We start from the raw sequence: 24017 nt of genomic DNA, 5'->3' as shown, positions 1-24017 counted from the left end.
AAAAGTAAAAATTCAATAGATTCATTCTCGTTCTAAAAAGTGTATGCTATGCCGCTGGCAATCATTCATGAAATTCTTACAGCGTATATTAGGCGGGTCCTATTGTTCCTTTTATAGTATAGCGAGACAAATTTTTAAGACAACTCTACATTGGTCCGAAACAAGCACAGGAATTATAGCCAGGCAAAACAGAGAAATAAAGTAGCAAAGATATAAAACGGAGTTGAAGAGGTTGTACGTGGTCGAAGGGAACAAAGAGAAATTGTCGAGAGGTCACGTTTGACTGCGAGAGATATTTATTATTTATTTCGCGGCAGGAAAAGAATATTTCGGTGAAAATATGGAAAATTATATAATTTTAAAACAATTTAAAATAAAAAAAAATTTGATACACGCTAACCTGCTGCCAACAAAATACATAATCCAAGCAAGCACTTGAATAATATTATTTAATTTAACCAAGTTTACAGTTAAATATTAAAAAAAATAACAAACGCTGAAAAATGTAATTAACGTTGAAAAATTTCTATAAACAAATCAGACTCAAAGGCAAATTATCCATAATACATGACATGCACAAAGTGCACAGAATTCTTAATAGACAAACAAGTCATAAAATCACCGCAGTGCGTATAAAGCAGCTTTCAGGAAAATACTGACTTTATCCTCCGAGACGGGTCAAAGGCAAGGAGCTTACGACCGGGGGCAAGTGGTAGACACTACGGAGCAGACAAGTAAAGCGGAAAAGGAGTGAAAACGAGATACGGAGTGAGAGAGCGGCTCTCATTCGTTACCGTGGAAATCACGAAACGAGCGGCGCAGTTTTGACCCGACGGTACGCAGTCGACACGGGGCTGTATTTTCTTGCGAAAATGTCGAGCACGAGATTGAGGGGGTTCGCCGAGACCCGGATAGATGAGGGAAAGGGAAGGGGGGGGGGAAGGGTAGTCGGTAGGACCAATTCGGAGTTCACTAACCGTGGAAACATTACTGCCGTCACGGGGAGACGGTGCAACAGCGGGACGTTGCGAGACGTGGTAGGACGACAAATTGCAGAAATCTGCATTTTCCGTGTGTGCGGGCTTGTAATAACGGAGGGTGCGGCAGACGAGAAAGGAGCGCGAGGATATCTTATAAAGTAAGCCAGAGCGTCATTGTCGCTGCCGTCGTCGTCGTCGTCGTCGCTTCGACGTTTTCGGCGTTTTCGGCGCGGTGCAATCAACAGTATTCATACGATAAATATATTATTATTCCGCTATGTAATTCTGCGCGCGTAAGATTCACGTAACGTTTACAAATGTTTACAGCATCGATTTCACCTCTCGATTTTATTCAGTCATGTTCGACAAGCGTAAGCGGCCATACAAATGGTGTTGCCGCTTCGGAATATATTGCCCCGTTCGTGTACGCTCTCTTCTTACACGCACGCAAGTTAAGGCGATATTAATAAGCGTGCGCGGCTTAATTATTTAATGTCGCGAGGATAGTTTTTCGAGAGTGATAATATTTAATTGAGCCGTGACTATCTAAGTTAAAGCCGGTGGGTGGTGTGACATGCAAATGCGACTGCTCTTGTGCTATTTAACACGATGTTTAAATTTAAATTAATCTGTTTAGGCGTGACTAATTATTCACAATCGTAGTCGCTTTTCCTTCGGAAAGATCTTATCTTCATTGCGGGATATTAACCGGCGAACTTGTATGATAACATCATAATTTTGCTCTCTCCTTATTATGGGAATCTGAAATCAGATCTAACCAGCTTTCTAAAAACGTCATCGATATGTTAAGATATGTCAAATCGCCTATCGTTTAAAGATGAAACTTTTTATATCGAAATTACAATCTACAGCTTTATTATCGTAAAACTCGAATTACGGTATATTTCCTGTTTACTAGCTCCGTTACTATTATATATTAATTAAGTAATTAGGTAATAAATTATTTTAATTAAGTAATCCAATTCAATTATACTAATTAAGTAAATACATTATGCAATTATTACATTATGAATTAGAATTTATTATTAGCTCTTACATATATAATTAAACTACATTACAATAGTAATACGTAATTCAAATAAATTTCCATCTGCAATAACAGTAACAAGTCAAACAAATCAAATTTTTCAAATAATTTTTGACTGATAAAACATATTTTATTTTTTTGAATCAGTAAGTAAATTTTATCTTAGCTAGTTTTTATCCTATTTGAAATAAGTAAGATATAATCGCATATATAAAATATAATTTCTTACGACATGAAAACATGATACATCGATTATTCACTTCTACAACTTCATTATACACTTGTTACTGTATCCAGCGAAGCAAAGTCGAATCGCGCTGTCATCAGATTAATTTCTAAATTTATCATCGTAACGGGAAGAAGGGTAATCTCAAGTTTCGAGCGCGGTTAAAGCTCAAACTTAAATTACGTATCAAATTGGAATTATATCCGCCCGCTCGCGTCGTCTCACGCGATCTAACACTGATGGCGATGGTTTCCTCCCCCTCCCCCCACCCCAACCCGAGGATTAATTTATGAAACTTATGCCGTCCTAAGACGAGCTTAAATCTTCTTTCCACGGCAAGCGCTCGCGCGGTGAGTGTCCTGTCTCGTTGTTATCTTAACGGCTGCCATGGCTGCTAACGAGAATACAGACTGTTCGTTATCTCGGCGGCGAGAGCACGCGCAGGCCCTCGGCACGATACTCGTGCTTTATATGCTAGAGCCTGAAACATTTCTAGAACACAAGGTGGGTCGTATCGTCGCTCTGTGAATCGCTAATCCAAAACACGATTCAGAATTTAAACCGATTAAATACAATTATGCACGCTTAGAAATCCGGATATTATTGTATATACGTCTACATTATATGAACTCTTGTATAATAACATAATAATTGATATTAAAAAAAAATGCAAATACTCGATTTTCAGCAAAAACAACGTAATTCAAAGTTAATAACAAAGCAGTATTATTTTCAGCATGATATTAATATAATTTTAAAAAAGAAGAAAAAGAACAGTTTTTTTATATTTATATATCCAGAGAAGTTACAAAATATTTCATGACACTGTTCGTTGACAAGTGGAAAATTGTGTCTGACATTTTTGAACGACGTGGCTCTCAAGTAAAATTTTTACTGCACATTCAAGCGTATATTTCTTCTTTATAACTGGTCTTCACGGCGAATATAAATGGCCGGCTGCTGTTAAAAACGTGCCAGACCGCAAAGAGTTAATTAACCTCGCAATTCAACGCGACAAGTAGTCCACGTTCGAGAATATGCACCAGCCGCCCAGTGACATACATAGTTAATCGCGCGAAACTCGTACATCGAGTACAAGTACCTACAACAGAAATTTGCGAAAATTTTCGCAGTCGTGAAGAAGCGCGCTGTAAAAATCCAGCGCTCAAGTACGCGCGAGCAAGTACCGGGTGATCCACGGAAAACAGTCATTTCAATATTTTTTGCGAACGTTGCTGCGGAAGGTACACGGCAGAAGGAAGCGTTGAAAAATCGCAATATAAACGCGCTGCGATGTAAACGTCCGAACCAAGCAGGAGGCGGGGGGGGGGGGAGGGAAGATGAGTGATTTTGCGGGGTTTCAAAGTTCATCGCGTACATCGCGTCGTCCCGGGCACCGACTCTCGCGCTTGTATTTGGAACGGATGGCTGATTTATCACGGTATTATGCGCGTGCCGTAACACCCGGTATTCTTACAACGTGGCGAACCGACGGCGAACAACGGGTTCGCCGTACAGTTACGGACGACCCGTACACGGGATGCGCGATGCTAAGGATGCCCACTTACATGGACCGCGCGCCGGTGCATTCACGATGCGTCGGCGCGCGCTTTCTCACACCGGGAGATCGTTATCCCCGCGGCGGTCCGCAGGCCTAGACAAACGTACATAAATTGAATGCACCGAGATTAGGGGGTTGCTCAGCTGGTAACCACTTTGTAACAGTACCGAGGAAGGACTGAGACGAATGGTAATGGCGTCCGAGTCTATCCCGATAGCGTCGCGCGACTGGGAAAAGGCGCTGACTCGAAACGCCGCGCGGCATTTCGATTCACAATAAAGTTTCCCATCGCATATAACGCGTGCCTTTGAATATAGCTGTTATTCCGCGCGAATGTTGAAAATTCCGCGGAAACTTTGAAGAAATTTTCAAAAAAGTGATATACAAAATTCTCATTATTGAAATATGTTATTAGGAAAATGAATATTATCTATGTCTTTTTTCCTGCAAGAAATATTGAAGGTTTCTCAATTATCTCTTTCGCAGAATTATGCTTTCAAATCGCAAGTGAATCAATTTACACGACTTACGTGATGGAGAAAGCGTTAAAGGCCCGCGGCATTCTCTAATTAGCCCGATAAACGTCTTGCGTTATTGATGTTTTAACGCGCCCGTAACATCGAGACGCATAAAGAATTCGAAATCCCACACGCTATTATCATCGCTTACTAATCGCGCAGCGCAAAACGATGGCAAGTTCGACGACACTTTCGTAATTAAGCGTGCCGCGAACACGCGAGTAATCGCGCAGGGTTATTCGGCGCGCATAATTGCTCGCCGAGTGTCTTTGTTGGATTTACATGTAATTACCGGCCGGGGGCACTTACGTTTGCAGGCTTTGCGATGCGTGATCGGTCTCGCCGGGTCTCTGTAGTAACCTTCGCGGCAGTAATGACAGTGCCTTCCTGACGTAAAATGCCGGCACTGCAGACAAACGCCTCCGCTGACACGGCCCGACAGCTTGTACAGCTCCATGTTGAATCTGCACTTTCTCGCGTGGAGGTTGCAGTTGCACACTGAAACAGGTAACGCGGTAATTTCAGTCAGCGAGCGACACGAGGCGCGCCATTATTTTATGACTACTATTTCTTTTAATTTCTTTTTTTCTCTCCGTCGCACGCGCAAGTTCTTTTTCCAGCTGTCAACATTACTGTCGACGTGCTGTTGTCATTAAAATCACCATAATTGCGATTTGTTTGGCGCAGTCGCAATTATTCGTTGAAAAAAATAATAAAAATCTCCTCCGTGTTTAATTTGCACTTCGTGTGAAAATATAGTGACATTAAAATATATATTTACACCTTTTCCTTAAGGCAAGAGTGTGAAAGACGTATATTTTACGTTTCTCACTTGATACTTTCGGCAAAATATTGTTGTAAGAATCAGTCCACATATTTGCAAAGATCTTTACAAAATGTAGAGAAAATATGTTTGAAATAATTTGATCTAAATTGTATAGCTTATGTGGGATATACAAAATTTGCTTTTTACGAAAGCATATATGTATTTTCTTCCGTACACAGTGTGTAAAATAATTAACTAAAAATTTCAATAAGTTCGATTAAAAGTCCTACATTTTCCTCCACATTCACCTTTTCACATTTTCTCATAAAATTATGATTAGAGGGAAGTTTCAAACGTTCATGCCTCGAAGTGATTGATTTTAATTACTCTTTCCTCGCGCGATGCAAATAGAGATAATTTTATGTATACAAGTTTATCCATGCAACTATTAATTAATTATTACTTGAGGGAACGTTAACTTTCGCGGTTGCGCATAAATAAATACATGTTTATACAAATCGATTAATAATTGGTGACTGCTCGACTAAATCACAACTGCTCCCTACGTCAGAGGGCGGTATTCATCTCGGAAAGCGGTATTCATCTCAAAGTCGGAATGCTTCGAATACCATCTATTCTATTTTAATTATGCATTGCTGCTAGGTAATAAAGGCCGTGTTCCGCCCAGCCGACGCACAAGTGCGCTAAGCATACATATTATCTCGCAGAAACTGCGAAGGGATATTTCAGGCATTCCTGCGATTGAAGCATCGAGCGTGCAGCCACTCGTTAATATTACCAAGTTCCTTCGTGGAACAACGAAGCGTGCCGGGGCTCGTTCTGCACTTATCGCGGTAATTAGTCCCGAGTTTATTCATCCGGCCCGAGGAAGGAAACGTCTCGAGGAGGTCGTCTTCGTTATCGGACAACAGTCCTCGACTTCTCCCGTCATTCTCGATCCTCCTCGCGGACCTGCCAACCCGATCCGACAAGGGAAGCCGTAATTCACAAAATTTAAAATTCCGCAACTTCGATTTTTAAGTCGAAATTTCACGATCTATCGAATTCCGCTCACGAGAAAAGTTCCGCAACTCGCAAATTCCACAAATAAAAAAGAGTTTGAAACTTTGAATACCTACATGCGAAGTAATACAACACGAATTTGTAACAACTTTTCGTTGCGGTTAAAATATGGTTTTAGAAAAATCATTTTTTTAGTTACAGTAAAAAAAAATAGTTACATATTTACACTGAACTTTTTTACATTTATGCAAAATTTTGGAATCCTTTTGCGGTCTGCCAAAATTTTTTATGAATGAAATTTTATGGATTTGTATCAACAAAATTCCATTGTTGTAAAGATTAAATGCCTTTTAAATGCAGCTTTCTTTCTAGCTTTCTTTTAAAGTTAAAATCGATTTATGAACATAAAAAGAAAAATAATGAAAAGCGAATCTTTTACTGCTGGAGTAATAAATTACATCAAGATATTCTCAGAAATATATATTACATCTAAGAAACGCAATAATATGATTATAAAGAGATTCCAAGAATTCTTGATTGCATTACCTGACGTTAAAATAATAATTCTTTTCCATTCAACTTTTACTGTTTATTTTAACCAGATGTTGTATCTTTGGTTTATATTTGGTTCTTTATCAATTTTACTTATTATTTATTGATAAAAATAAAAAAAACACATAATTTTATCAAAGACTAAAAATTGTCATTACACTCTTGTGTCGTCTGTTTATACATCAAACTATTCATTTCATTTTTAGATTTAGAGAAATTGAAATCGTTCAATTTCGCTAAAATGATCGAAAAGAGAGTACAAATGTCGGTATGAAACGTATGAACGTTAGTAAGTTGCAATGACTTCCCTCTACACATCGATCGCTCATTGAACTCTCAAGAGGCACGGCAAAGTACTTCGGCAAGAATCGTGCCGTAACTTCCTCTTCTCGAGCACGCTACCCAGCCGGTCTACTTCGCGACGTCTTGAAAATATAACAGAATAATTGAAAATGCAGGGGGGGTAAAATGGTGTGGATGCTAGGGGCGGAATTGGGAGAGCTTGCAGTTTTAACGATCCACCCTCCGCGCGCTCGCCTCTCGTAGATTCTCTCGACCCAATAATCCGATGTGTCCAACTGGGAAGAGCGTGTCTTATTTTCCGCTCGCGACGAGACACTCGTTATCGCGACTCTTTCTTTCGCCTCTCAGCGCACTCTCCGTCTTCCTTCTTCTATCTTGCGCGGATGCTGACGTCTGCTGTACTCTGCTTAGCCGCTGCCGTGATTTATACTCGCTTACAAATTAGTGCTACGCTTTAATCGATTAACTGGCGGTGGGCGTGAAGAAAAAGGCTTTGCTTTAATTTAAGAGAGCAGGCGTATAATTAGCATTGAAATATTCTAGGAGATTGAAAATGAACGTTATTTATAAGAAGATATATTGTACGGACAGAAACTGACTGTTCATGAAATGTGATAAGACATGAAATAATAAATCACATAAGATTATCCACGAGATTTTCAAAATCAGAAGAATTTATCAGATAATATTTGTTGTGTGTATTCGTATTAATAATTTTTGAGTTAGAAAATATTGGAAAAAATAAAATATAAAAAAAAGAAACTAAAAAATTTATTCAAAGTTGATAAAAAAATCAGCCCTTTAAAAATTTTGGCAAATGGCAATAATATATTTTTAAAATACAAAAAATGTTAAAGTTTCTTTATATATAATGTAGAGATAATCATGTATGTTGAATTTCCTCAATCGTCTTATCTAATTTCATTTTTATCAAATAAAAACTTTTAACTGCTAATTGAATCCATACTGCTTTAATTTAACGTTAAACAAACTGATTGAAACATGAAATACGAGCTACTGCTTCCGGACAAATCATCAAGAGCGGATGCTTGTTTCTTTCCATCATAATTCAATTTACAGTCTTGTGCCCTCTTCTGTATGTTTGTTATCGAAGTTTCTCTCTGCCGGAAATAAAATATAGGCATTACTGATATGTTTTTTATCGCTGATATATCCTCATCGCACTTGTCGTTCCTGTCTTTCGGGATGTTTTTTCCTAGTACTTTTTTGTCGCTGGATTATCAGTAGCATACAATTTTTAAAATACAACACCGCGTAAACTTTTATAAAATATTATTTTAGTTTTTATCATATACTTGTGTATAATCATATTTAATCGGCAATAAATATTGTCACAACATTCAATATATAAAGTTTGTATTCAAGTTTTTTACGCTCAATATTTATAGCATTTTCTTAATACTTTCATTGCGGGCCGGCATAAATCTTGACTGATAATTTATGGCAATTCTACTTGCACGAAGCAGAGGCTTTGATCGATGGATAAGAATGTTGTTGAATCCAAGTTGGCTGCTATGTATCGGGTCGATCGGATAACCTCTCGATACTTAATAACCATGCTCAGCCACCGTCTGAAATTCCACGATCGGTTCCTGTTATTAAGCTGTAGTTGGCGACGTCAGAACGAGTTGCTTTCGTAGAGATGATCGCTGCAATTAGCGATTAATCGAAGTGGAATCAGTGAGTCTTGCGGCATTTATCGCCGGCACTTAGAGATGAATTATTCTGATCGATATTAATTAATTCCGACTAAATCTCACAACTTATAATAATAATCGAGATGCAGCTCTTTTTTACAGCGCCTCTAATAAATCAATGTAATCACAGGAAAATAAAGTGTTACTAAAGCAAACACTGAAACTTTACCCTAGTAAATCTATCTTATAAATCTATCCTATCTCAAATAAATTAGTCCTTTACGGAATACCTGTGATTAAAGAAATTTAGTAGCACTTTATTTCTCACTTAGATAATAATAATGTTTTACCAGAAGATATTATCTCTATCATACAAAAATGTATAAAGCAAGTAATTATATCATATTTTTAATATTACTATTATTATTACTATAATTTTTTAATTAAAACATCACTTTTTATAGTAATAATAATATCTTTCAAAAATTTTGTTCTTATTTTTTAAATAGCAGAATAAGTATCTTTTCTGCAAAAAAAAAACAAATTGTTACAAATTTTTTTTAAACAATGTCGGCATCGAAAAATTAATGGCAAATTTTTTCTTTTCTTCTGTCACTGGATACATTTAGACTTTTATCTTTTTTCTATCGCGCAGCATCTTTTTTTCGGCTCTGGAATGTGTGAAACTCGTTTTTAGGTGTTTTATTTTAATGAGATGAAGTGCACCCTTTTCTAAATTTTACCCGGGAAGGAAACAAGTCAAGTCTCAAGGGATGATCTGTCTTCCGTCTTGACAAGAAAAAATATTGCAGAGCACCGAAATACGAGTAGATGCCAGACCTGGCTTTTGTCAAGGAAACCTAGTTGCCGGTTGTCTCATTTCATTTTAAACATGCACTGACAGATATCTTTAATCTAATCTTTGACATTCATTCGTATAGTTTTAGTACGCTTTTTAATATAAACATATTTTTTCCGTTTTAAATCTTTACATTTTAATTGATTAGTAAATGCTTTGATGACAACTAAAGCCGAGAGATGTAAATCAAATTAGATAAAAATAACATAAATCCAATTAATCTGATGTAGTATAATGTCCGATAATATTATTTGAAAAAATATAACGTTATTACATTTACTTATGAAGTTTAATCATGCAAAGTCAATTGCTTCATTAAAATAACTCGCTCAATCGTCGATAAATAATCTTTCCGATGAACCCTCTCAAAATCCAGATTGGATGATTTCTTCGAAAAATATTTTGGACCCATATTTGCGGTTAGAAGAACACGCCTGCGGGATTAACTTTAATATAGAGGAGAGGAAATTGCCCCACTTTTTTATCACGCTGAAATTGATCTGGTCTAGTAGAAAACTAAACGAGATGTAATCTAGATACATATTTTCTAGATACGTAATCTATACACACTTCTCCGCGCTCGTTCGTTACAGAATACCGCAAAAGGAAGATAGCATAATTTAATTTCCCTTTGGAACACTGCAATTCTTGTTTCAGTTTCAATTTATTTCTATTCAGCTTTAGATATCGCAGCGCGATAACGCTATATTTATACATTAATCGCATTAATGAAAACTCCACCTAAATTGTTATATAAAATATATCAAACCCTTTCAATTACTAACAGAATCTGTGAGGGACGTGTAGCAAGATGCGAACCAGTACTGAAACTTCTTCACATTTTGCTTAACTCCTTTTTCTCATCCCGCGGAGGAAGAATTCCAGTGCCGCAAGCGAGCGGTCGATTCATACACCTCGAGCGTTTCGCTAACACGTTCAGGTATGCTAGGCCCTTTTATTGGTACAGTGCGCGGTATCTACGTGCTCGGAATTCCTTTCAGAAATCTTGAAACGAAACGAAAAGCGCTCGTTTAAGTCGTTAGGAATGATCGACACGATTTTTCCTGATGTCTACATTCGAGTAATCTCGTACAATTTCCGTACATTTCCCTTTTATTAAGTTTAGATCCAAAAAGATTCATTACGTTAAAATAACAAGTGCCTACATAGAAGAATTATTTTAAGAGTATATTTATAAAATAGCGGTTAATAATGTTTACAGGAAATAACAGATTTATCGCGTGTGAACTCGTTTACATATCTAGTGCTATTTAATAACCACAAGTATGCCAATACTATCGCACGCAAGATTAAATCAACGGAAAATCCGTATCAATATAAACACACTGTGAAGCAACGTAAGAAGGAAATTTCTTAGTTCCTATTGGAGTGAGTTCAAAGTGACACGGAGGTGCATCATCGTCCAAGTTGAGATTTATGGTGTGAGTGTCACCGTGATCGTTATAGAACGGATTTTAATTTAAGTCGCACTTAAACTTTAAATGGAGTCGCTATAGCGAGTGTCTGGACGTCTCGCGATACCTCTCCGTAATGCTACGTAAAGCCGTAATTGCATCCTGTCGTGCCAAGGACCCTTTTATCCCATCATTTGCGGTCGGAACCCACGCCGGCTTCGAACCATAGATAACGCAAACTGTACGATTACCCGCGTTCAAGGAGTTATCCCGCGCCCACAGGTGCTCCATCTCGGTCTCCATCCGCTTGGACTCGCTCGCGGATTACTCTCGGCAATCACGCGAATCGGCCTTGCCAGATGCGCGATAATTATCGCATCGGCTCGATAAGTTTATTACAAAATTGCAGCGTCGGCGCGCTCGGCCATGAAGCAGATGTGCAAGCGCGAATTAACGTCTATAGACATATTTCAATCGTTAATCCAGCGAAGCGGTTTTCGCGTGCACTTTTTACAAAAATGTTAACTGAAATTAATTGTGGATTCAATCAGATTGAATTATATAAATTTAATTAAATGTAAAAAGAAAGGAGAGAAAGTTTCTATACCCTTCTTATTGAGACGTCCGCCGACGATATTCCGAAGCGCGCTGCAAAGTCTCGCGCGTTTAACACGCGACTTTTCAACTAATTTACATAAAAATAGCCGAACGTAAAATATGCGTGATACGTCTCGTCCCGGTAACATCGATGAGACTTAATATTTACTCACTTCTTCTGCGAGAATTTGTACAACCATTACTAAGTAATGACACCATCGACAATACAATAAGTTACCGTAAACGACTCCGTTATGCGTTTTCAAGTGTCAGTGATGCGCTCGCCGATGCAGTCGTAAAAGCATGCGCACCAATCGAGAATTTCGATTATTGCTCGCGAACACGATCGTTAACGAGGCATTTATTGCACGCGGGGAGAAAAACCGCTGCGGCATCGCCGTCATTCGCCGAGCCATTAAGGCCGAACGGGGAATAGGCGCTCTGCTGATCCAAACGAACAAGCAAGTCGAATTCCCTCCGCCAGCGAAGGTCTGGCGACCTTCTCGACGTGGCTCTTCTTTCCTTCACGAAGGTAGAAAACCGGTAGCCGTCGTTCCCTCCCGCTCCCTCGTCCCCCGTCGGATTAGGAAAAAATTCCACGTAGCGCCGCTTAATGAACCGATTTTAATTTTGAGCGGCGCGACGCCCACGGAATAATTAATTAAGAGCGCCCCCGCCCTCCGCCGTGGACCGAAGGACGCTCGCTACGCTGCGCCGTGTAAAAAAAGAGGTGAAAAGGGAGAGAGAGGGAGAGAGAAGTAGAAAGAGGAAAGACGAGAAGGTAAAGAAGACGCTTAATGCTTCCTTGGACCGAGGGACTTCGTCACAACTGTGGGAAATTTGTGGACAAATTGAACCGGCTGAGAAGGCGCGTTTAATTTGCCTCGTTTTCCACGCGATCATGCAAATTAGCACGCCGTCGTGTCTCTTTATCGTCTGAAACTACGTCGGGATTGATTTGTCGTCGGGACGTGCCACGAATTATTAGTCGAGTATTATTTCCACGGCGTACCGGCAATCTGTGAGAAAGTGACATCGCGTCATTATTAAGAAGATAAGATTGCAAAAAGTTAAGAAAATTAATTAATTGACTATTAATCCCTTTTTATTATTTTGTATAGAATATATAACTAACATGAAAAGTGCAAATTATATGTTAATTTGTATCCTTTTTTAAGTTTTGATATTTTAATTTTTAATTAAAATTGACTTTTTTGCGCTTGATAAAGCGTAAGAACTCGAAATTTCGACAGCTTATTTTGATTTATAAAGAATATATGTAATTTTAACGGGTTTTGTAACGCTGAAAAATAAAGAACGGCGATGCACACTTTCTCTTCACAACAACATTGCCCATATGGTAGGATAATGATTGTCCCTCTTCAGACGCGTACATAATTCAATCAATCGTTTTATTGATCCTTTTGCCCGGGCTATTGTGCGTTCGAGCAACGGCTGTCGCTAATTAATATCCGTTTAAGAGAACCTCCGCCGCAACGGTTTGCGCCGGTGGATCGGGCTCTTTATGTGCAATCCCCTTCGCAAATAACATGACCGAAGAAAGGACCACCACGGTTATTATTAATGCACCGGAGTGCGCGACTCGCCTTTCGTTCAGAAGTTTCGCCGGTTTGCGTGGGATGATCGGACGGGCAAAGAACACCTGTACTGAAATTACGAGCTAATTTTCGTGCCGCGGAGGGATACATCGACGCTATCATCATAATCATGCTCGCTCATGGTCACTTCCGGGTGGCCGCCAGAATCGCTCGGTTCGCGCATGTTTGTGACCCCCGCAATCTTTCGTATGCTCGCTCGGACTATAAAATTCTTGCGGAATTGCTCGATCGCAATTAGACGCATGCACAAGAACAATGAATATGCATGTTGCAGTTAATTATCTCTTTCATAAAATTATACAACGTTTTTTAGAACTATCACCGTTATTTTATGAAGAAATTCCTTGAGCAATTTAAAGTCAATCTTTTTTAAAAGAATTTATATGAGATATTATTTCTTCCTTGTATTTTTGCATTCTTAATTGAATTTTATAGTTTAAAAACTAATTTGCTTAAAACTTGACGTTTCAAATCTTAACACTTTTAGCCAAGATCCATAAAATTTCTTGTATTAAAAATTTATTTAAACAAAACATTTTTAAATCTTTACATACATATATATGCTAATTAATGTTTTATTTCTTATGTAATGTTTTAAAAAAATAACTTGCTATATAAAATTCCTTTAATTTTCAATAATTATATATTGGCATTGCACATTAAAAATATTGTCATTAAATTTTGTTCGATAATATCTACTTTGAACGCTAATGCGATTATCAATGCTTGCGTGTTCAATGCTGATTCTGAGTACAAGCACGAGGAGACATCGGAGATTGCAATTTTCATTGACGCGTGTCACATAAAAGATTCGATGGCGAACGCGGCTCCAAAGCAGTTAATTCCATTGAGTGACGCATCGCCGTTCAGTTTCTCCGAAGGCAGGTCGGGGGGTTGCTTTTAGCAGACTAAATGCACCTCTTCAATTACCATGCCATCTTCGAGGTCCCGATACCGTGTAATGAGGTCCATTGTGCCAGGACTGCGAGACGCGTCCGGACGCGTGCGGGTTTCACCTACGAGATTCGCGTCGCCTCGCGCGTGCACTTAGAACGGTCTTAAACGGATTACTTCGCGCCTTCGTATCTCACGCTTTCGCGTCGTGTTGAAGAGGCGAGCTGGATACCGAGGGCGCCGCGAAGCCTAATTCAATTTTCAGCAGGATGTGTGCCATCGCCGCGTATATCGCTCTTTCGACGCACTTACGCGCGCGCACGGACTGGTAAGAGAGCACGTATGCGGATCTTCGTGAGGCTAATTGATTTACATCATCCCTGTCTGAGGCAATAATGACGCCGTAATGAATGTGGCAAAGGCACGCTCGCCCCGAATCAGCACGTCTCGACTTCATCTCACTAAATATCAAAATTTCCACGTTTATTCTTATTTAAAAGCGCACGTAACGATTCAAAATATGCGAAAAAGGTTTGAAAACTTTAACTTCTTTCGCATTTTTTCTTACGATAAAGTAATTATTCTCAAAATACAAAGTATTAGATTTTCAATAAATTATGTTTCGTGTGTCTATTGTTTATTAAAATAAAATATATTCTGTATATTTATTTGTTCATTAAAATACATGATAGAGACTTGTTGAAATACTTTTCTTATCACCGTGTAAAGTAAACAACGCGTCTTTCTTCTTCATCGAAATCAACAAAATGGGTCAACTTTCACAAAACCCTTCTTTATTTCTAGATAAAACCTATATCCTGAATTAACTGTTAAAAAAGACGTCGCTGATTTAAGGCGGTTGTACTATTGCCGCAATAGAGATAAACGATCGATTGGTCCACAGCGCGGATTATACGCGCTTTTTACACCATTCGTCTTTTCTTCGTTTCTCTCTTCTTCCCGCACGGGGATGTCGACCTATAAATTACAATGAGTCGCGCAGTTTGTATCGTTTACAGTTTTGGTACAAGAGTGCGATTTCTATCGCACGTTTTATGTGTAAGATAGATTTCGCTCAGGAGAGACGAGATTCGCTGAAATAAATCTACTGCTTTTTATTATCTTCTTGATTCTTAAAGCCGAAGCATGGGACAAGTTACTGTCGCTACCAATTTACTGCAAGAATTTCAAGTTTACGGGTATCTACATTCACTTCGTCTTTGCCTGTTACAATCAAAATTTTTTCCTATAAATCAATAAAGTTCCTATTATAGTTATTTTTATAACTCTGCACGGTACAATGAATATTCTAGTCAGAAATTTTATAATATACTTTTTAACTGAAATCCTGCAATAGATCATTATCCATCGTAAATATTTAGTTTGCAAAATAAATAACTTAATAATTAAATCTTAACATAAATACAGATAATTATTACAAAATTAAAAAATATTTAATGTTTTTTTTGATACATATTTAATTTTTAGAATATTTGAGATATGAATAGTGCAAAAGTATATTCATCCAAAGGACAAAAGCGCATTTATTCATCTAGTGACGTTATCATGGTGACGTATCGCGTTGACCATACACGTGTCCGAGCGATTGCAGCTTTGTTTCGAGAAAGTTGGCACGCACGATGCTCACGCTCGACTATCGTCAGCCCGGCGCTAGGCATCGCACGGGACACGATCTAGCCACGAGATTCGTGACCTATCGCTAGCTTTGAAAACTCGAACGCCCGTGTCAGATCTTATCGATACAGCTGGCAATCAACGTTAAACTCCTTCGAACCGATGATACCTGATTCTAGTCGGCAAGCCGCCTTTGAAATCCAGGTGGATAGATCTCTCGTACCGTCTCAGTGTCTAGTAGCCGATCCGTGAAACGCACGTCACGTTGTCTATCCGGTCTCTCTAACGAGCTCAAATCTAATGGGGATCCTTCGTTTGAAGGCGATGAGACGAAGAAATTCCGATCGAGAAAATTCTCGTTAATCGCTTGGCGTTGCAGGTTTCATTATTCCGCGATAAAGTTCCTGTTCGAGACTAAACTTTAAACTTTAAAGAAGACACTCGAGAAAGCATGTTAGAGATAACAGAGCTTCTCTAATAAAGATGGAAATGTTCTAAAGAATAACGATACCTTGGCTATGTCGCGTAAGAGTGTATGAGATTTTCACATTATTGATTATAGAATGTCTGAACTTTAATGCATATTTGCATTGTGTATACTAATAAACACTATGATATTTAAAACAGTTTAAAAATTTTTAAACAAGATTGTAAATTTAAGCTTTGTAAAAATATTTATATAAAGCATTCATGAAATCCATTAAAATTATTTTATGGTTTTGACAGTTGTAGCATTTATTTATGAAATATTTTTTGCAAAAATACCGTTGAAAATAATAGATATTATCGGACTTTTAGAACATATTTTACTAAAAAAATGTAGCAAAATAAAATAATAATAGATAACAATATTTTTCAGAAATTATGTTTCGAATTTTGTTAAAATAAAATTTTAAAATTTTAAAATTAGGGCTACGTATATTATATAACGTAAGTTCTCTTAAAATACTATTTTTATTATACAGCAAATAAAACTTTTATCTCTGTTTTTTAAGTTCTATATCCAAAAAATATTCTTTTAAAATTTTCCATTACATTATATTTTTTTGAAAGACCATAAAGAAAATATACCAATCAATATTTGTAGAAAATTACTTAAGCTATATAATTATTTTCTCTTACAAAAGAATCTATAATAGAATATAAAATATAAAAATCTATAAAAACTTATAACAGCCATTTACATATATAAAAATCTATAAAGGATCTATTTTGTAAATAAATTATCATGTAATGTTGAATTAACTTAATTTCAAATAATGACGCTAGAATAATGTTCAAGGCCATTCAGGCCGAGTAATTAGTAGCAAAAGAATTTTCATTGCGTGATAGGGCGTTCCTAAAAATGATCGGTAATTATATAGAATTAACTGCGTTTTAGAGATTGCACTCTGTTGCACGAGAGATACAGCGAAATGGTATAGAGGGATAGAGAAATCTCGCCGAGGGTGCAATTAACCCTTGGGTCAGCCATCAGCAGCTTGTAGGAATTATCCGCTCAAGATTTCGTCCGCTTATGCACGCTCAACTAATCTTTCTTAGACTAGCCAAAATGTGTGAAAAGCAACAGCCTCCGCTTTCAATCTATCGAAACTGACAAATGTTCGTCATATATGAAATAAAAATGTCATGCGGTAAAGCTTTATTGATTCGTGGCATTGAAAATATTTTATTTATCAGTAAAATATTACAATATTATGTATAAAATATTATATATATAATATATTACACTTTTATTGAATTAAAATTTTAACAGCAGAGTTATTGAAAAACTTAAAATCAATTTTCGCGATATAGAATTTGAAAGTAGAACATTTGTTTAATGTTGTACTCGTTCAAAGTGTTGACCTCAGGATATTGAGATTAGTAGTTCATAGTTCTACATCGTTTGTAACGGACAACGATAAAATTTCGCTTCATAACACATAGTAATTTCACAGTTGCCCGAAGCTGATCCTAAGATTAGTGGAATCAGTCGCGCTTCGCAAATCCGCATGATTATCTACATTATTATGATAGAGTTAGAAGGTGAAAATTTTACGCTTTGTAAGCCATTTTCCAACAGCCTAATAGTTGCCATCAGCGTAACCATCGTTAACCTTCATATATCATCCTGATGTAGTGAACTCAACATACTTAACGTTTTTCCCGTCCAAGTTTATATCGTCGCCGGATGTCTAGAATCGTTTTGTTCAAAATTTCTCTACTAAATTGTCTGACAGAATTTCAAATTTATTAAACAATTTTTATAAATTATACATTTTTTTCAAGTAAGCGACTTTACGCTCGGATGTATCCGTTTGAAACGGTGAGTCTGACAAATTTTGGAAACATTACAATTCTATATGTTACTATCATATATGGATTTGAGAAAATTGGCATGCAACACAATCTTTCAAAAAATTGGCAACGTTTTCTAAATTATGTTTTGGTCCCGCCTGAATAACTACGTTTCGCCGATTATACGACCGACCACTCGAAGTCACGCTTTCTCCGCAATCTACCCTTCTTACGAGTCATAATCGTGTGCTTCCGTCCGCCGAGATTGCTACGTTCCTACGCGTAAAAGACAAGACGGGACGAGTACGTCACGAGAAGAAATCCACGGTGATGATTTCGCAGAGATCCCAGAGAAATGTCTGTCGTAGCAATGTCAGATATTATCGGGTCCCGAGCGTGGAATCACCATCCGCTGCTCGCTCGAATAAATCACGTAGTGGCGCGCGAACGGAGCTCACGTGTAGAAATTCGAAAGCGTGAAATCGCCTTATAAGGCACGCGTGATTATACACGAGAGGGATTCAAATTATGCCGCTACCGCCGCGTTGTTCACCCCGGGCGAGGACAGCTCTGTCCCTCTTATTAGCGCGTGTGCGCAGCCAGTTATGCCTGTCTTGAGTGCACAGTGTCCTCTTTCTCTCTTTTAAATTTTTTTATCTTTTCGAATACTTTTATTGACAGAAATATTCAGACACGGATTTTAATAATTTTTGAAAGCTTATCAGGAATTCAGTCATAAAAAATGTCAACAAAAATTCAGTTTTATCTCAAGTAACTTTTATTCCAATAAAATCTTAATCTTTTTAGAGGTTAAAATTACAGAAATATTCAGCATCGATTTCATTTATATTTTACAATTTAGATAAATTGATATTAATGCGATGATAATACCATTCTCTTTATTGTTCTTCTTCCCTACAATTCTTTCTTATCTGTAATATCTTGTAAAACGTGAATCGTAAAATTTAAATCCCGTCAGCAAAAAGAAAGTCGCTTCATTCCACTTAATTCTTCAAGTTCTTATATTCATGCACCGTTTACAAAGTGTGCAAATAAAATTATCGCGTCATAATTTCTCAATTTTATTTTAATACACCGATGCGTACACCGATCACTTTGAGTAAAAAAAAAATGGAGAATAATGGCACGTTTATTTAGAAAAATTCTAGTATAGAATACCTAAAACCACCACTTTCAACCGACGTTCTATTCGTGTGCGACGACAAAAGCGTATCTCCGCAAAATTTATCGTGCGTTCTCATCGCGGTCGCTGCAAATCATTCTCGCGCGTGCGGTGAAAGCTCAACGATACGTTTCGATATGCGAACAAACGATCGGCGCAATTGTTCGACGCGATACGGTATCGTCGCGTGATACACCTCGCGCGCAACGCTCTCTCGAAAGTCTCACGTGGGCTTTGAATAAAATACAAATTACAGAGACGACGCCGGACCGGCGTTCGCGCGAGCAAACCGACACTAATATCCCGTAATTTCTCGCGAGCACGCCAGCCGATTTATCATATTATCGAGGAGCAGCCCGGTCGGTATTTATCCTCTCGCTCGCTCGCGCCGTAGGTGTTCTCTAATAAGCCTCGGGGGCGATATTCGCGCGACAAAACGCCCACGAGAGCGCCGCGCCGCGCCATCGTCCGCCGGGAAGATCGCGGCGCGGATAGATGCGGCGCGTCGCACATATGTATGTGAATACGCAGATACATTCGGGAAAGCGCAAATTTACGAGCCAATAAATTATCGCGCGCGCCGCACCTATCTAACGCGATGTCTCGCTCGCGAAACGCTAACGAGGCGTTAACGCGCGTCGCGGAATCGCGGCCCGACATTAATGAGGAGAAGAGTCGCCAATGCGGCAAACGTGCGAAAACCGGGCCCGCATTTTCATCGGGTGGGATGTCATTAACACCAGACGGCATGGACAATTCGCCTGCTAACGATTGCAGCCAACCATTCTAATTACAAGCTTGCTAATTGCCTCGCAGCATAACAAAGATTCCTCCTGGAAATTTTCATTATTCTTTGAAGAAGCTTTTTGTTTGGAAAAAGATTTGTGGAAATTTGTATAAAAGATTTTCTTTTAATGGAATATACTTATACGGAATGAGTTGCTAGCTGCATTGAAAGAAACTTAATCGTTTGCATTCTCAGAGATTACATTTTTCCTCAAACTGATAAAAATTTTCTTAATATTCCTCTGCTTACGATTGTTTGCGGAATTTTCCTCTCTGCCACAATCGTCGTAAGTAACGAAAAATTAGTTAAATAAATTGTAAATTGCATGCGACGTTGGTAAAAAGCGTTCCGCATAAAAATCAATCAATTTTGTGAGAGTGATGTCGTACATGATAAGAAGTTGCGCGCGAAGTATAAATATTTAAAAGACGGAAGGTACTACACTTGGAGCTCGTAAAACGTTTATAATAGCGTGCGGGGTTCGAAAGACTTCGAAACATCAGTTGGTGGCGAGAAAATCTCGTGGAACTTTTCATCCAATTTTCAAGAGATGCGCAACTTTCGAAACTCCCGCGAGACCGAAACGCGGGCAGAGGATTAAATGAACTCCAAGATTAGAGTTTGATCAAGGCTTCAATAGAAAGATGGTAGTAAAATATTTAACCTCTTACCGACGAGCCAGCAGAATTTTTTTTAACGAGACTTCCGGTGCAGCCGCTAATGAAAGAACTGAATTAAGGAAGCCGCGCAGCAGTTTAATGGCGAATAATTACCACAGCTTTGCGAGATGGGAAAAAAATATCGCGATAATATAATCAAAGTATATTTGCCAGTTTCTTATATATGGCAAATGATTCTATAAAATATACGCAGACACTGTAATGGAGCACTGTTCTTCGAATAAATTGCATCGGTTTTTGCCTTAAGAAAATTTCATTTGGGATTTAATAGCTGTTTAATGAGAATTAAAAGATTTTCTCGAACAAAGTATTAGAAGAGTAAATTAATATTGCAATATACAGGCATTTTTCTAACAGGAAAATTTTAATTTCGGAAGTTATTTAATAATGAAACTTCAAAGACTGCAGAGAGAATGATCGTTCGATTTAATTTCAAGACGCTAAAGTTGAATTTCTTTAGAAAAATAGTCCCCCGATACGTGAGATAAAACTGTAAAAACAAAATCATAAAATTTCCATATGCTATAATAACTTCCTTTGGAAACTAAAAATCTGGACGTTTCGCAATAAAATGTGTGCATTCGAATTGCAAAACTTTATCAATGCGGGCTTAGGTTTATCTACATATGCTCGTAAATAAACGATATGTGCCTTTTTGCATTACTCGATATGACGTGCGTTTCATTTAAATGCATTCGCTTACGACATCCACGTACTTCCGAGAGACCCCCTCTCTTCGCTCCGACGTCTTCGACTCGCGTCGAAAACATTACTCTAACTTGGAGATTTTATTTCGTGCTTGGCAGAATAATAAAGCGTACGCAGACCAGCCGTAAACGCGGAAGAACGTACCTCTAACCGCGAGCGTGATAAAAATCCTCTCCGCGGCGAACGAAGGAAGCGTATTCTTCGATCGTCAAGTCTCGAGCTATTTGGCTGTCGACGCGCAGCTCTCTCATCGATTCGAGATGTCGTCGTCTCAGAAGGAGGAGAAAACAAAGTTGCGTGACTGCGGAACACGTGTCTGCGTGTCCCGTGTGCTGTGTATGCTGGGAGATGAGCCCCGGTTCGGATGTGGAATGACTTCTTTCGTGGCCACGATGCCGGTATAATGGCCGCTACGAGCAGCGCTATAAACGGCGTGCTGTGGTTCGCCGTCGTCGTCGGTTGTTCGCCATTCTCATTACAAATGGTCTCATCCGCGGACACATGTTTGTTTATGTCGTCATCAGTTCCGCGCGCCGTGGATGCTACCAGAGCGGAGAGAAGCACTTACCGCGCCGAAGGTACGCGGAATGAGACAACTTTACTATCTCCGCATCGCTTCGGCAGTGTTTCTCGGATACACAAGGTGTCTCGAAAATCCCGTTATTCCTTTCACCTAAGCATTCTTCGTATGTTTGGAAGTCGATTGTTTCTCAATAAACACGTCAAAGCTCTGACAGCTTTCTGAATTACAAATGATCGAAAATAAATTAATTAAAAGAAGATAGTTTAGAAATAACGAAACGTTATTTCGCTACGTTACTTTAGCAAATATTTAAGAATTTATTGCGAAGATAAAAAATTGAATCGAGTCATGGTTGTAACAATAGTATTGTCCTTGTCAATTACGAACAATATAAATAATTGTACAACTTGGCTATGGCCATTCCAGATAATGCCGCGCAAGGTGCACAAGATGCTTTCCTTGGCAGGCTCGTAAATCCTTTATTTCATTCTTCGTTTTCCTTATCGGCCGGCACGATGTAAACTGCGTACTGCTAAAGTCGGGAACACGCAGTAAAAAATAACAAGCTCATTTTGGAACACATCGGTGAAGGAAGGGTGAAACGTGCCCTTTTATTCCGCTATACGAGCGTGCTGGTTTCACGGTCCTGAACCGGCCGGTTAAATTGCCTGGAATCTGGAATTGGTTCGCTCTCCGAGAAGAAGGGCGGACACCCCCTCTCGAATTGGACCGTAATTCAGTCCGGTATATAGATCGACAAAAAAGATTTCCAACATCTTTTCTTCTGCCAAGCAAAACATCGAGGAACAGACGTCGCAGGGACGGTCGTAAACGGCGGTCATCGAAAAACATTTCTGTTGCTGCACGCCTCAACTTTCTTACGCGTCCGTAAACATCATTTGTACGAGTTTCAGATCGTAATTCCTGAAAAAAATCTTCTTATGACTCATTGCGCCTCAATAATTGTTGATATAATGGGATACGATCGTCAGCTGGAATTTACGGCTCGGTAAAAGTGAACGATTCGATAATTATAAATAATACTGACTTATTTGATGCTGTAACGTGCAGAGCTCGTTTTCGTGATTGCAACGCGATAAATATGCCAAAATTGACATTTTTATACCTTCATTCTCTCCCACGGTTCGCAGATACAGACATTTCGACATGTAGAGGCTCGACAACGCCACGACACAGTCCGTGTTCTCTTACGCGCGAAATCGATTAGAAGGCTCAGCTGCAAATTTATACCGGCGAGTCGATTTTCGCAAGAGCGGCGCGCCGGTGCGACGTTCGCGCTAACTCGCGACACTCGTATACATAAATCTTATAGTCGCGGCAGAGTATTTCATGCTGTTCGATCGGGTAAACTCTGCTGGCTCTCTATTCTGTACGGCGAGTTGCAGTTTCGTTGGAAGTATATCGTGTCTGTGCACGCTCGCGTGCATGGACAAACTACATCCTCGAATTATAACGCGCAGTTATGTACGTGATCGTGCATTCTGAACGGTGTTCTTAAAGATACAATGTTATAAAGCTTCCAGACGCAGGTACTAACAATATAATGCTGTAATAAATAAGGGTGCCGCACAGAATACTAATGCAAACAATTTACGTATTATTAAATGCAATTTACAGAATTTTATTAAAGTATCGAAGGACGTTATTTCAATAATGATTCCTATAATTATAGTTGTTTTCATTTTTTAGGTAAATTCTTTACGAAGAATTGATTTACTGATAGAGTTAATAATGAAAGGTAATAATATTAAGATTTTTTATTAACAAAAATTATAACATATTGTACCACGATTTAGAGGATTATATGGTTCGTTATACTAATTACAAATCGGAATAGAAAATCAAAATGTTTAAAGAAAATGTTATTAGTTTACGAGAAAATTCACTCGAGATTTTAGTAACTGGCATGCGAGTAAAATTTGCGCACAGCTACCGACACGTCAATTATTTTAATATGGTAAGAAAAAAATGTCTTACGGTAGATATGGTATCCAACTTATATTTTAACAGCAGACTGCCCTTCGGACGAGTTCGACGAGTTTGTACAACGTGTGTACGCGGGGTAACAGGTTACAGGTACCATGCGAGCGAGAGCTCGCTCGCGTGTGTACCTTCGCGCTGTGTGCTTAGGTTTCGTGGAGTGGAAGCGTGTTTGACTATTTCCAGAGAGCTGACAGAGAA

General features: G+C 38.6%; 1 protein-coding gene and 1 long non-coding RNA gene across 2 annotated transcripts in view; one reads left to right on the top strand and one right to left on the bottom strand.

Moving 5' to 3' along the window:
- The window catches only part of LOC105676363 (netrin-1-like), a 170371-nt gene that overhangs the window by 88015 nt on the left and 58339 nt on the right, over nucleotides 1-24017 (bottom strand). The window contains exon 2 of the mRNA XM_012374165.2: nucleotides 4643-4831. Within this exon, the coding sequence (XP_012229588.1) occupies nucleotides 4643-4831 (189 nt within the window). The remainder of the gene's footprint in view (nucleotides 1-4642; nucleotides 4832-24017) is intronic.
- The window catches only part of LOC105676366 (uncharacterized), a 104456-nt gene that overhangs the window by 73544 nt on the left and 6895 nt on the right, over nucleotides 1-24017 (top strand). The gene's annotated exons all lie outside the window — the stretch shown is intronic.

This window comes from Linepithema humile, chromosome 3, assembly GCF_040581485.1.
Source record: "Linepithema humile isolate Giens D197 chromosome 3, Lhum_UNIL_v1.0, whole genome shotgun sequence".
Lineage (NCBI taxonomy): Eukaryota > Metazoa > Arthropoda > Insecta > Hymenoptera > Formicidae > Linepithema > Linepithema humile.
Note: the sequence above shows the minus strand (reverse complement) of the source record. Positions and strands in the feature narration are given on the sequence as shown.